Genomic DNA, 12,910 nt, shown 5'->3' with positions numbered 1-12,910 from the left:
TCTCTCTTTCGAAACACGGTCTCACATAGCCAAGATGACTCTGAACTCAGGATCCTCCTGTTTTCCATCTCCCGAGCTTTAGGATTAGAGATGAGTCACCATACCCATTTTTTTTGTTTTTCCTGGGAATTGAACCCAGAGCTTTGTCCACTCAGGCACGGAGCCCAGCTAGATGACTCAGCTGTTAACAGCACTCAGGTTTGATTTCCAGCACCTGCACGGTGGTTCGCAGCTATTCCAAAGGCTCCAGTGCCCTCTTCTGGCCTCCATGAGCACCGGACACAACGCTGTACAGACATACACGCAGGCAAAATATTCATAATTCAAATTCATTTTATAATTATAAAAATCAATAAATTTTTTTTAAATAAATCTTTAAGATCGATCTACCATAGAGGAGATCCACCTGCCTCAGACTCCCAGAGTGCTGGGATTACAGGCCTGCACACGGGCTAGGAGATCCTGCCTCAGGTTTAAGTAATAAAGACATGAGACCTGTCGTGTCTATAATTGAAGGCCGTGGGCTTTGGCTGGGGCGCTCTCTCAGCTAGCTGCTCACTTTGGCAGATTTGGGCCCCCTGCCTCCCTACAAGTGCCTCGCCGCCTGCATTCAACCCCCCCCCCCCATTCAGCCTCCCGTCTGTCTTTTGTCTGCCTCTGCAGACATCTCCTCCTGCCTGCAAATCCCACCCATACATCCTGCCCAGGCCTCTAGCCACCCGCTTTTTATTATGCGAAAAGCCACATTCCTTATTTATCAAGTAGGCTCCTTTCCCACTGAAGAGGCAGGTGAAGAAGTGACATTTACATATCCTGGGCTTCAAGTAACAATTAACAACACTTTCTTTGTTTGCTCAAAGGCATATGCCGCCAAGCCCAGCTCTCATAATTTTATATTTCAAAGACTTATTTTGGGCTAGAGAGATAGCTCCAGGATTAAGAGCACTTGTTATTCTTGCAGAAAACTGGGTTCAATTTTCAGCACCCACATGATGGCTCACAAGCCTAACTCCAGTTCCAGGGGCTTTGACACCCTCTTCTGGCAAGCATTCAGACAGAATACTCATGCACACAAAATAAACATTAAAAATATTTATTTGAGAGGCTGGGGAGATGGCTCAGTGGTTAAGAGCACTTTCTGCTCTTCCAGGGGCCCTATATTCAATTCCCCCCCCTCCCCGTAAGCACATGGTGGCTACCAACCACCTATACTGGGATCTGATGCCCTCTTCTGGCCTTCAGGTGTACATGTCAGGCACGGTGGCACACGCCTGTAATCCCAGCACTCAGGGAGGCAGAGGCAGGTGGATCTCTGTGAGTTCAAGGCCACAGTGATCAACAGAGTGAGTCCAGGACAGTCAAGGCTACACAGAAACCCTGTCTAAAAGAAAACAAAACACTCATGGAGATGGCCTGGAACCCCTGCACAGAGGTAGCCCATGGCAGTTCAGTGTCCAAGTGGGTTCCATAGTAATGGGGACAGGGACTGTCTCTGACAGGAACTGGTTGGCCTGCTCTTTGATCACCTCCCCCTGAGGGGGGGGAGCAGCCTTACCAGGCCACAGAGGAAGACAGTGCAGCCACTCCTGATGAGACCTGATAGACTAGGATCAGCGGGAAGGGGGGGAGGAGATCCTCCCTTATCAGTGGACTGGGGGAGGAACACAGGTGGGGAAAAGGAAGGGTGGAATTGGGAGGGGAGGAGGGAGGGAGCTACAGGGAAGGACTAAAATGTGAATAAACTGTAATTAATAAAAATAAAAATAATTAAAAAAACAAAAACAAAAATTATTTATTTTGCGGCTCTCTGTGCAGCCCTGGCTATCCTATAACTCACTCTGTAAATCAGGGTAGCTACTATGCCCAGCTCCCCAAAAGTTTTAAAATAGATTTTATTTTACAACAACAACAATAATAATAATAATAATAACGATGTGTATGTGTATGTGTGAGTGTATGTGCCCATGAATGCAGGTGCCCATATGTCCAGAAGAGGGTGCCAGATCGCTTAGAGCTGGAGTTACAGGTGATTTTGAGCTTCCCAGTGTGGGTGATGGGAACCACACTTGGGTCTTCTGCAAGAGCAGTACATACTCTTAAAGGCTGAACCAGCTTTCAAGCCCTCAAGTTCTAATTTATAAACTAGGCACATTGAGACAGGAACATCAATGGCAGGGGATTGAGAGACGGCTGGCTAGTCCAGAGCACTTGCTGCTCTTCCAGAGGACCCAGGCCAGGTGGTTCACAACACTTTATAACTCCAGCTCCAGGAAATTAAATGTCTACACCTTCTACAGACACCTGTACTCACACACACATACCCACACATAATTTTAAAAAGATAAAAATAAATCCCTGGGGGCTGGAGAGATGGCTCAAGAGGTTAAGAGCACTGGCTGTTCTTCCACAGGTCCTGAGTTCAATTCCCAGCAACCACAAGATGGCTCACAATCATCTATAGTGAGATCTGGTGCCCTCTTCTGGCGAGCAGGTGTACATGCAGACAGAACGTCGTATGCATAATAAATAAATACATCTTTAAAAAAGAATCCTTAAACCAGGCATGGCGGCACATACCTTTATTCCCAGCACTCAGGGAGGCAAAGGCAGGGGCACCGCTGTGAATTCGAGGCCAGCCTGGTCTACGAAGTGAGTTCCAGGACAGTCAGGGCTAGACAGATAAACCCTGTCTCAAAAAACAAACAACTAGCAATGACAAAATACAAAAAGTTACAACCGTATACGGTAATAGAAGTTATTTAAACATTATTAAACATATAATCGTGGGCTTTTTATTTAGTATTTTTGGACTAAGGTGGGCTTCAGGTAACTAATGCCACACAGAAAACAAAACCCAGAATGATTTGAGTCCACTCTGCAAACAGTAAAGCCAGCCACAGCCAGTGGTAATTCCAGGGCCGTCCAGAAGGTGGCAGTATAAGCAAGGGAGTGGATTAGGACAGAGCAGCTGCTCCGGTGCAGGTGGAAGGCTGGGGACCGTCGGAGCTTCCGCAGTGAAGGAAGGGACTGCCTTTCTCCCCCACCATCATGTCTGGGAACCTGACATCAGATTCGGTCCGTCCAGGGTACCCGGTGTTCCCTCCTCCGTCAGCCTTCCCCTGCAAGGAAGGTATCAGAGAAGGTATCCAACACTCTGAAGTACTCCGTTCTTACTGCAGCTGTCCAAGCGACCACCCACTGGCTGGAAATCATACTCAATTATCTCACAAGTCTCCGGGTTATATAAGTCAGGGATGGCTTCTCTGCTGTTCTTCCCAAAACTCAGATCTAAATTTTGGCCTGATTTTTGGGACCTGGCACTCAGGACCTGCTGGGGCCAGCCCTAGTGACGGCCCTGTCTGAAGAGGCGATAAGGAGTGGGCAAGGGAGGAGTGAGTCAGGCATGGGGATCAGGAGGAGTTTTACACCCTGACTGACTGGCAGTCTTGGTGCTTCTTTATACAGAACTTAATAGGCAGGGATAGATGCGTGCTGTCCCGAAACAGAATCATTTTTGTCCCAGGACACGTGTTCTAACTTCTGCTTGGTCTTAGGTTTAGTCGTCATTGATAAACCATGACAGAACAGAAATTATCTTTTACAGTCATCTTCCCTCACCAACCCCACAGCCCAACTTTTAACAACATTGCAGTTTCAAGGGCATTTTTGCAAAAGCACAACAGCCTGTTCTCAACCTGGTAGTTCTTGCAGTTACATGAGCACGAGACAAAAAAAAAAAAAAAAAAAAAAAAAAAAAAAAGAGCCAGCCTGGGCAGATTGTCATGTCCCAAATAGTGTATTATCAGCTTTTAATAGTCAGAGTGCTAATTGTCATTAGAAGCCTGGGAAAGTCCTCAGGCCAAAGCTACTGCAGTTATTATTCAATTTCTGGCATAACACTATGTTTATAGTTTATATATTTGTAGAATTTATTTACATGTCTAATCTTGATATTTTTGTTTGTTCCTTGGTCAATAGTGGCCCTGTATGAGTTTCTAAGCTAGAGATGTCCTCTGCCATCACCCTCCCTCCTGAGACAGTTTCTCTGTGTACTCTTGACTGTCCTGGACTCACTTTGTAAACCAGGCTGGCCTTGAACTCACAGAGATCTACCTGCCTCTGCTTCCCCAAGTGCTAGATATTCTTTTATCCACATCATTCCTTGTCCATGAGTAGTAGGAAGAGGCTTTTAATCTGATCTGCTGCCAAGTTCTCTAAGCCTATCAAACATCGTTTACCTTTTTTCATTGTTTACCTTTTTTAAGTTTACTTTGTTCTAATTACCTAGTTCCTGAGTATGTGCAGGGACAGATGTGCCAACAGTTTCTTGGAGTCTGAACCTCATAAGGAGGGCTCTGACATACTTACTTGAGTCACAACCTGCAGGGTGTAGGAAGGGCCAGATAAGGATGTCTCCCTAAAAGCAGGAGAGGCAGTGATGAGGTCAGGACTTTCTTAGGAAAGCTTGGAAGCAGTACTCCTGGAAGAAGGTGTAAATGACTCCTAAGAATTTTTCCATTAATTCATTATTACCAAATCATACAAATAATAAAAGCCTCCCAAGCATTCGGCGTGTAGAGATCAAAGCCAAAAGAGTAAGAGACGGAGCCAGCTGTGGTGGTGCACGCCTGTAATCCCAGCACTCAGGGAGGCAGAGGCAGACAGATCTCTGTAAATTCAAGGACAGCCTGGACCAGGACAGCCAAGGCTACACACAGAAACCCTGTCTCGAAAAAAATAAAAAACACAAAAACAAAAAGAGTGGGAGACCGCACCACAGCAATTGCTGGAGCTTTGCCAAACAGCTGTGCCGGCTTTATGACTTTCACTGTTTCCGTTAGACACCGCTGTGCCAAGGATCCTCCTTCAAACTCGCCCTTACCCTAGGCCAGACTCAGCCCCTCTGGGTCACAGGGCTGTCTGTTTCTTGTTGGCCAGGGCTGTTTCTGACATCATGATCTGGGCTTTGCCCATGTCACCTTCCTTCTTTTCTCTCTGTTTTTCAGGTTTGTTCTCAATATTTTACAATTTTTGATTGATTTCATGTATGTGAGCGTGTTGCCTGAATGCACGTCTGTGCAGCACATGCGCGTCCTGGGGCCCCGGCGTGTTAAAAGAAGTTTCAGGTCCCCTGGAATGGAGTTGATGGATGGTTGTGAACCACCATGTGGGTGCTGGGAACCGAACCTGAGTCCTCCCTGCAAGAACAAGCGCTCTTAACCACTGAGCCATTTCTCTACCCTCCAGGTTTTCCCCCATTTATTTAGTTATTACTTTCCGTGTGTGTGTGTCTGTGTCTGTGTGTTTGTGCACATCTATGCCATACCTAAGCATGCAAGGTCAGAAGACAACAAGGTCAGTTTTGTGTTTTTTTTTTTTTCAAATTTTTATTTTATTTGTTGTTTTTGTTTTTGTGGTTTTTTTAAACTGCTCCAGTCAATAGAAGGGAACTTTATTTGGTCCCGGTGTCATGGGCCAGGTACGGCCGCAGCTTTATTTGGCTTTCTTCTTGGGGCATAGGTCGTTGATGCGGATGTACTTTTTCTTGTGGCAGTTGACGGCACGGGGGCCTGTGCAGCACTTGCGCAGATCACCCCGTCACAGTTGTGCTTCTGAACTAGCTAACGAACTGGTGTCCCGAGGATGGCACCACGCAGGCGCAGCACCAGCTGCAAGATGGACTCCTTCCGGGATGCGGCCGTCTTCCTGCTGCTTGCCGGCGAATATCAGCCGCTGCTGGTCAGGTGGGGTGCTGGCGTTTCTCAGGTGCTAATGTGACTCTTTGAGTCACGGTGTGACGCAGGCAAGCTTTAGTCTTGGGTGGCCGCAAGCACAGGCTGGCCCTAAGCCCCCTCTTTAACCAACACCTCAGACAAACACCCAGGACATCTCAGGACAGACCCAGACCTCACTCTAGCTCAGGCCGGAACTCTTGCTTCTTCTGCCAGCAGCTCCAGAGCTGGGCTGCCACGTGCCCGCCACAAGCCCAGGTCCTGCCCGCTGAGCCCCACCTAGCATCCATGAAGCCAAAGCAGGCCCACGGGCCACTACATTCCTCCCCAGCGGGCCCTTCATGTCCCTTGCTCTGGCCCAGCTGCCACCCAACAAGGTCACTTTTTCCCTCTGCTAGGTGGGTCTCAGGAACCAACCAAAGTTAAGCTTTCAGGCTTGGAAGCAAGAGCCTTCACCCGATGAGCCAACTCACCAGTCCCTTTTGCTTTGAAACAGGGTCTTACTGTGTTGCTCAGGGTGTCTCCAAATTACTGGGTTCACGACATTCTTCCATCTTAGTCTCCTACATAGCTAGAATTATAAGATAAATCGCTGAAGCCAGCTTGGGTCCTTCTTTTTCTCAACAGCCGGTGAGACAGCATTCCCCGGGGACACAGGATATGTGCTAAGTGCTGTTAGAACATCGTCAAAATTCATTAAAAATCGCCAGGTGGCACAAGCCTTTAACTCCAGCACTCCGGAGGCAGATAAATAAATGAAGAGCCATTAAAAATCATACTAGCATACACTTTTAATCCCAATACTCAGGAAGCAGAGTCAGGTGGATTTCTGTGAGCTCGTGGCTATCCTAGACTATACAGTGTTTCAGGGTGCCCGTAAGGAGACCTTGCCTCAAAAACAAAACAACCAACCAACCAAAAACCCGCACAAAGAAAGTCACCACTACTACACTACTAAGTGCTTGTGCCTGAAATGACGAAGCCTGTTTTGAGACATAGCTGCAGCTGCTTTTGTGTTCAGCGTATTCAGCTTCCATTTTGTTTATAAGGTGAAATTAAGTTAAATTTTTTTTCACAGGGAGGGGCATAGGAGGAGAAGAAGAGGGAGGGCGGGATTGGGAGGGGATGGGGGAGTGAGCCACAGCTGGGATACAAAGTGAATAAGCTCTAATTAATAAAAATTAAATTAAAAGAAAATTTTTTTTTCACTCAGGGGCCAGTCTCGGTGTCAAAAGCCTGTAATCCAAGCATTCAGGAGACAGAGGCAGGTGGATCTCTGTGAGTTTGAGGCCAGCCTGGTCTGCACAGTGAGTCCAGGACAGCCAAGGCTACACAGAGAAACATTGTCTCAAACACACACACACACACACACCAAAAAACAAAACAAAAAACCAAAAACAACTTTTTTTAAAACTTCTAACCTTGCTTCCTAGAAGTAGTTATTCATAGCTGTCAGTTAAAAACCCTGCCAAAGAGCTAAGGTAACCTATACGGACAGACCTTGCCAGAGGGTAGAGCTGACTTTCATATTTTGTCATAACTCATACTTTGATATCTATGTACTTACTGTGGTTGCACTTTGGATGACCCTCACTTACCTCACCTAGAACCAATCAGCTTAAAGGTTAGCTGATAATACTTTGTCTAGTTAGCTAAAAATGTAATACTGCTTTGTACAGCCTGCCAAAATGTGTTACTGCCCTCCTATGCCTTTTGGTCAATAAAAAGACTGCCCTGAGAGCAGGTAAATGTCACAGTTAGTCTTTACTGTGGTCCTGACCCATCAGCTCGGAAAAGGTGTTTTACTAAACCATCAACACCTATCTGAGCCCCGTGTCTGAGCAGCTTGTACAGCACCTCGTAGGCTGGAACAGTAAGTCCTTTGTATTTATAAGCACTCCTCATGTTTTCTTCTAAAGAAGCAAAAAAAAAATGGAGTTGGGACAGTTTGCCTTTCTAATTAACAACTGTTTGCCTCTACCTTGCTGCCCTGACTGCCTTGAGCAAAAGGGTGGTGAGTCTAAGAGCCAGCTGGACAACCTTGAGGCTGGTTAGTTTAGCTGCCACTTCCCAGACGCCTTGAGGAAATGATATAAGCGGATTGCCATGGCTCCTGAATGCACAGGACTGTTTGAAACGGTTTGTATCAGAGTTATTACAACCAGGTGTCTGGATAAATAAAGTTCTATCACAGCTTTTGTTTTGTTTTTGAGGCAGAGCCTCACTAGTTGCCCTACCTTGGTCTCACTCTGTTGTTCGGCTAGCTTGGAGCTCACTATGTATTTTTTGTTTTGTTTTGTTTGTTTTTGCGACAGGGTTTTTCTGTGTGGTCTTGGCTCTCCAGGAACTTGCTGTGTGGACCAGGCTGGCTTGGAACTCAGAGTCCACGCCCCACCCTACGTGAGTCTGCCTCCCAAATGCTGGGATTAAAGGCTTATGCCACCACCAGGCTGACCTAGAACTGACAAGACATTCCATCTGCCTCGGTCTCCCCACTGCAGGGATCACAGGCTTGCGGCTTATAGTGTCAGCAACTGGATCCTGGAAGGGGAAAAGAAAATACGAAAAAGACTTCCCCAGGTTAGCTAACCAGCAGCATCAGGTCCCCGCCGCCCAGGAGCTCAGGATTACTACTAGAATGATAATTTCCTTCCTCCGGGTCCTTCCTCTTTCCCTCTGAGCCCCGCCTCTCAGACCCAGAGTCTTCTCTGGAATCTCACCGCTAAACCCTGCTTCCCTAGGTGTCCTACAGGGAAAGCCAAACCCCCGGGCGTAGATTAGTTTGTAACCCCGCCCCCATGACCAAGACCCCGCCCTCCCGGCAGGGCGGCTTCGTGACCCGGAAGTGGTCCCGGAGGCGGCGGCCGCGTGCTTCCCCGAAGCCCCGGCTGCGCTGCTGTAGTTGCTAAGATGACCAAAGTGAAGGCCGTTCCCGAGGAGTCCGAGGCGCAGGCGGAGGGCTGCAGCGAGGAGCGCACGTACGAAGAGCTTCTGGTCAACCTGAACCCCATCGCACAGCCCCTGGCCTCCCGCCGCCTGACGCGCAAGCTCTACAAGTGTATCAAGAAGGGTGAGCCGGGCAGGCCGGCGGGCGCGGGGCGGCGGGCGCGGGGCGGCGGGCGCGGGGCGGCGGGCGCGGGGCGGCGGGCGGGGGCTCCTGGAGGTCTCGGTCACGCTTCTCTCTGCAGCCGTGAAGCGGAAGCAGATCCGTCGCGGGGTGAAGGAGGTCCAGAAGTTCGTCAACAAGGGCGAGAAAGGGTAAGACCCCCGTCTTTTCGCTGCTTTTCGAGTTCTTTTTTTTGTGTGTGTAACGTTTTGCGGTGCTAGGGATTGAACCCAGCGCATTGTGCATGGTGGACAGTTACCCTGCCTTTGGGTTTTTAATCGACTAAGAAGAAATTCCGTCTACTCAGTAAAGGTGAGGTTGGCTCTGACCAGTTACGGCAAGTCAACCCCCTTCACTCCCCACACCCACTTCACTTACAGGAGATCCCACCGGATGACAGGGAAGAAAATGGAAACCCGCGTACACCAGAGCCCTGTTAGTTTACTCTGTAGATTGACTTCAGGCAACGTGCTGTAGAGAGACATTTTCCCAAGCAGGCCAAAGGAGAATGAGAGTTAGCCTCCGCAACATAGCTAGTTTAAGGCGATCATGGGCTATGAAGACATCTCAAAGACAAAACAAAAAACCCAAAGAGGATAGAATGGTAGCCAGGAGTGAGGGCTTAGGCCATTAATCCCAACAGGCCAGATCTCTTTAAGTTCCAGGACAGCCATGGCTAAGGAGAGAGACCTTGTCCCAAAACAACAAAAAAAGGAAATAATGAAGGAACGTTGATTTCGTGGTGGCCTCTTGAGAAGCGCAGGCTCTTGGTCAGAGCGGCTAACACCTCGGCAGCATGCCTTGGATTTTTGTCTTTTTGACTTATTTTGTGTGTGAATGTTTTGCCTGAAAGTATGTGTTTGTGCAGCACTGGTGTCCTTGGAAGCCAGAAGAAGGCAAGGTGTCAGATCCCCTTGGACATGGTGGTCATGCACCACCATGGGGGTGCTGGGAATCGAACTTGGGTCCTCTAGAAGAGCAGCCAGGGCTCTTACCAGTTGGGCCATCTCTCCAGTCCTCGTGGGGGCCTTTAAAGGAAAGGTAGGTTTCGTTTTTGTTCTCAGAACACAGTGAAACCTGAAAAGTGATAGTGAGGAAAAGAATTAGAGGCAAGTCAGGTTTAGGGAGCTGCTGTAGCCCAGGTGAGGTGATGAGCCTAGACTTAGGTTGATAGATTTGAGGGGGCTGGGTTTTTTTTTTAAGATTTATTTTTATTTTATGTAAATTGGTGTTTTGCCTGCATGTATGTCTGTGATGGTGCCAGATCCCCCGGAATTGGAGCTGCATATAGTTATGAGCTGTTATGTGGGTGCTGGGAATTGAACCCAGGTCCTCAGGAAGAGCAGCCATTGCTCTTAACTTGCTGAGCCATCTTTCTATGACTTCTAGATGCTAGTTTGGGCTGTAGTCTGTGAGTGTAGAAGTGAAAAGAAACCAGATTTGTGTAAAAACATTTTAAGTGTGGTTTTAGGTAACTCTTAAGTATTTCAAATGTTTTTGTTTTTGTTGTTTTAAAAAAGCCTCTTTTTTTTTTTAATTAAATTTATTTATTTTATATGAGTGCCCTGCTGCATGTACACCTGCATGACAGAAGAGGCATCGGATCCCTTTATAGATAGTCATGAGCCACCATGTGGGTGCTGGGAATTGAACTCAGGACTTCTGGAAGAGTGGCCAGTGTGCTCTCTCCTGGTTTGTTTGTTTTTTGGTAGCCTGGGCTATCCTGGAGCTCACTCTGTAGACCGGGGCTGGTTTCTAACTCACAGAGATCCGCCTGCCTCTGCCTCCTGAGTGCTAGGATTAAAGGCCTGTACCACCACCACCCAGCTTCAAATGGTTCTTATTACATGTGTGTACACGTGTGCACTCTGGTACATGTATTTACAGCAGAGGACAACCTGTAAGCGTTGGTTCTCTTCCAGTTTGGGTTCCACAGTTGAACCCAGGTGAGGCCTGGCAGTGAGTGTCTTTACCTTCTGAGGCCTCTTGAGTTGATAGGGAAAATGCCCTGGGCACGCTCTGCTTAGCTACAGACAGGTGGTTTGTTTTGGTAGTGCAAATGGAGACTGGTAGCTTCAGGTGGCACCTGGCATGACTGTGGGTCAGGGCAGCCAAGGTGAAGGGACCGCAAGGGAGGACAGCAAAGCAGCAGTGAGGACCAGCCCTGTTCCAAAGGGAATGGAGTATGAAGATATGGTTTGGTCTCCCATCTTTAAAGAACATTCTCCTGAGAATCTTCAAGACTTCTGGGTCTGGTACACCGACAGCTCACCGCCTCAGCTGAGGACTCTGGCCTGTTTAAAACCTTAGTTGTGACTCCTCTCAATCTCTGAAGCTTTGTTTTCTGGCCCTCCTAGTAGGTATCATAGAAGGCAACCCTTGTTCTCGCAACCAGCCCTTCAGCACCACTGTGATTCCCTTGTCCCTGCCCCTACAATTTTGGGAGCCTCCTCATGGCACACAAGTCTCTGATTCTAAGGAAAGCGGAATTCGTGTTTTTTGGCATTCCTCCTCTACTTCATCTGTCCCAGCACTGCACCTACTGCTTGTCACATTTGGTGGCACTTATGTGCTGTCAAGCAGAGATCATGTCCCCAGAAGAATGCATTTGCCAATCACGACTTTACACCCCCTTCAGAATTTGGAGGCTGACATTAGCTGTGGGTCCTTGGGGGCGGGGCATCTTAGTCATCTCTGCCCTCGCAGCCCTGCTGGAGGTAGCACAACTGCAAGGGAAGGAGGGAGCAAAGTAGAAATGATGGTGCTTTTCTCGTTGCAGGATCATGGTCTTGGCAGGAGACACGTTGCCAATTGAGGTGTATTGCCATCTTCCAGTTATGTGCGAGGACCAGAACCTGCCCTATGTCTATATCCCCTCCAAGACGGTGAGGCTCATACCCATCCACGCTGCCCCTCAGCCCTGAGGAGGTTATCTGAGGAAGTAACTCAAGTGTTAGAATTCTCAGGTCTAGCTGGCTTGTTTCTTTTCATTTTGAGATGGTGTCTTCCTTATTCCACTAGGGTGGCCCCAAACTTTTCAGCTCAAGGAATTCTGCCACGACTTTCTGTGTGGCTGGGGCTAAAGTGGCTGGCAGGTTTTCTTCCAGTGAGGTGGAAATCTTGTGTATGCCGTGAATGGAAACACTACATTTGACCATGCCTTGTAAAGTCTTTAAGATGTGGCACCCATGATCATACTGTTAGGTGTGTGCTCAGAACAGTTTGAGGGACTGTCTTTGTCCTTACACAGCTAGGACCATGTCTGGAGTACACAGTGTGCAGAAGCGTGTTAGGGACCTACAGAGCACTGCCCTGCTTACAGGGGCACCCTTCTAAGCCATGTGGCAACATTCAATATTGGCTTGGGAGACCATGGTTTGGAAGCTTAGTTTAAGTAATGTCAACCATCTGAAATGTTTTTAAATGTAACGTATGCCAATGGGACATGGCTGTGGAACAGATTGTGCTGGTCACTTGGGACCTCTATACCCAGCAGCTTTTTATCTTTTTGTTATTGTTGCTTTGTTTTTCCAGACAGGGTTTTGCTTTGGCTTTCCTGGACTTGCTTTGTAGACCAGGCTGGCCTGAACTCATGAGGATCCACTTGCCTCTGCCTCCTAGAATCACAGCTTTTCTCCTCTTCTGTACAGGACTTGGGTGCAGCTACAGGCTCCAAGCGTCCCACTTGCGTGATCATGGTGAAGCCCCATGAGGACTATCAGGAGGCCTATGACAAGTGCCTGGAGGAGGTGCAGGCTCTGCCTACGCCTTTGTGAGAGACTTGGGCTGCAACCCAGCCCCTGTTCCCAGAGCTGCTGGGCTTGCTGCAGGCAGCTGCCCACCCTAACAGCATCTCCACAATTTCCTGATGTGTGAATTTTCCCAGGCAGCTCCAACAGCTGTTCTTGAGGGTAGAGGCAGCATCTTTTCCATCATTGCTATCTCCTGTTGAGCTTAGATGAAGACAGTTCCAAGAATGTGGGGTAAAAGTAAATGCTAAGGCAAAAATGTGGCAAGTGTGGGGGTGTCTTTAAACTCCAGCTGCTGACAGAGCCAAGAAGGTGATAGGAGG

The 12,910-nt window shown here is 48.1% G+C and overlaps 1 protein-coding gene across 1 annotated transcript; it reads left to right on the top strand.

The window, feature by feature from the left end:
- Positions 1–8,558: 8,558 nt before the first annotated feature.
- Positions 8,559–12,850, top strand: Nhp2 (NHP2 ribonucleoprotein). Its single transcript, XM_021638881.2, has 4 exons — positions 8,559–8,802; positions 8,921–8,990; positions 11,618–11,723; positions 12,489–12,850. The coding sequence occupies exons 1-4, from the start codon at positions 8,643–8,645 to the stop codon at positions 12,612–12,614; spliced, it is 462 nt and encodes a 153-aa protein (XP_021494556.1). The 5' UTR covers positions 8,559–8,642; the 3' UTR covers positions 12,615–12,850.
- The last annotated feature ends 60 nt before the right edge of the window (positions 12,851–12,910 follow it).

This window comes from Meriones unguiculatus, chromosome 11 (genome assembly GCF_030254825.1).
Source record: "Meriones unguiculatus strain TT.TT164.6M chromosome 11, Bangor_MerUng_6.1, whole genome shotgun sequence".
NCBI lineage: Eukaryota > Metazoa > Chordata > Mammalia > Rodentia > Muridae > Meriones > Meriones unguiculatus.
This window is presented reverse-complemented; position numbering and strand designations above follow the sequence as displayed.

Bases quoted from the DNA above. Each gene is read 5' to 3' on its own strand.
- Nhp2 (XM_021638881.2), top strand. From the start codon at position 8,643: ATGACCAAAGTGAAGGCCGTTCCCGAGGAGTCCGAGGCGCAGGCGGAG. The intron at 8,803-8,920 runs GTGAGCCGGGCA...TTCTCTCTGCAG, and splicing joins CTACAAGTGTATCAAGAAGG to CCGTGAAGCGGAAGCAGATC. The intron at 8,991-11,617 runs GTAAGACCCCCG...TTCTCGTTGCAG, and splicing joins GTCAACAAGGGCGAGAAAGG to GATCATGGTCTTGGCAGGAG.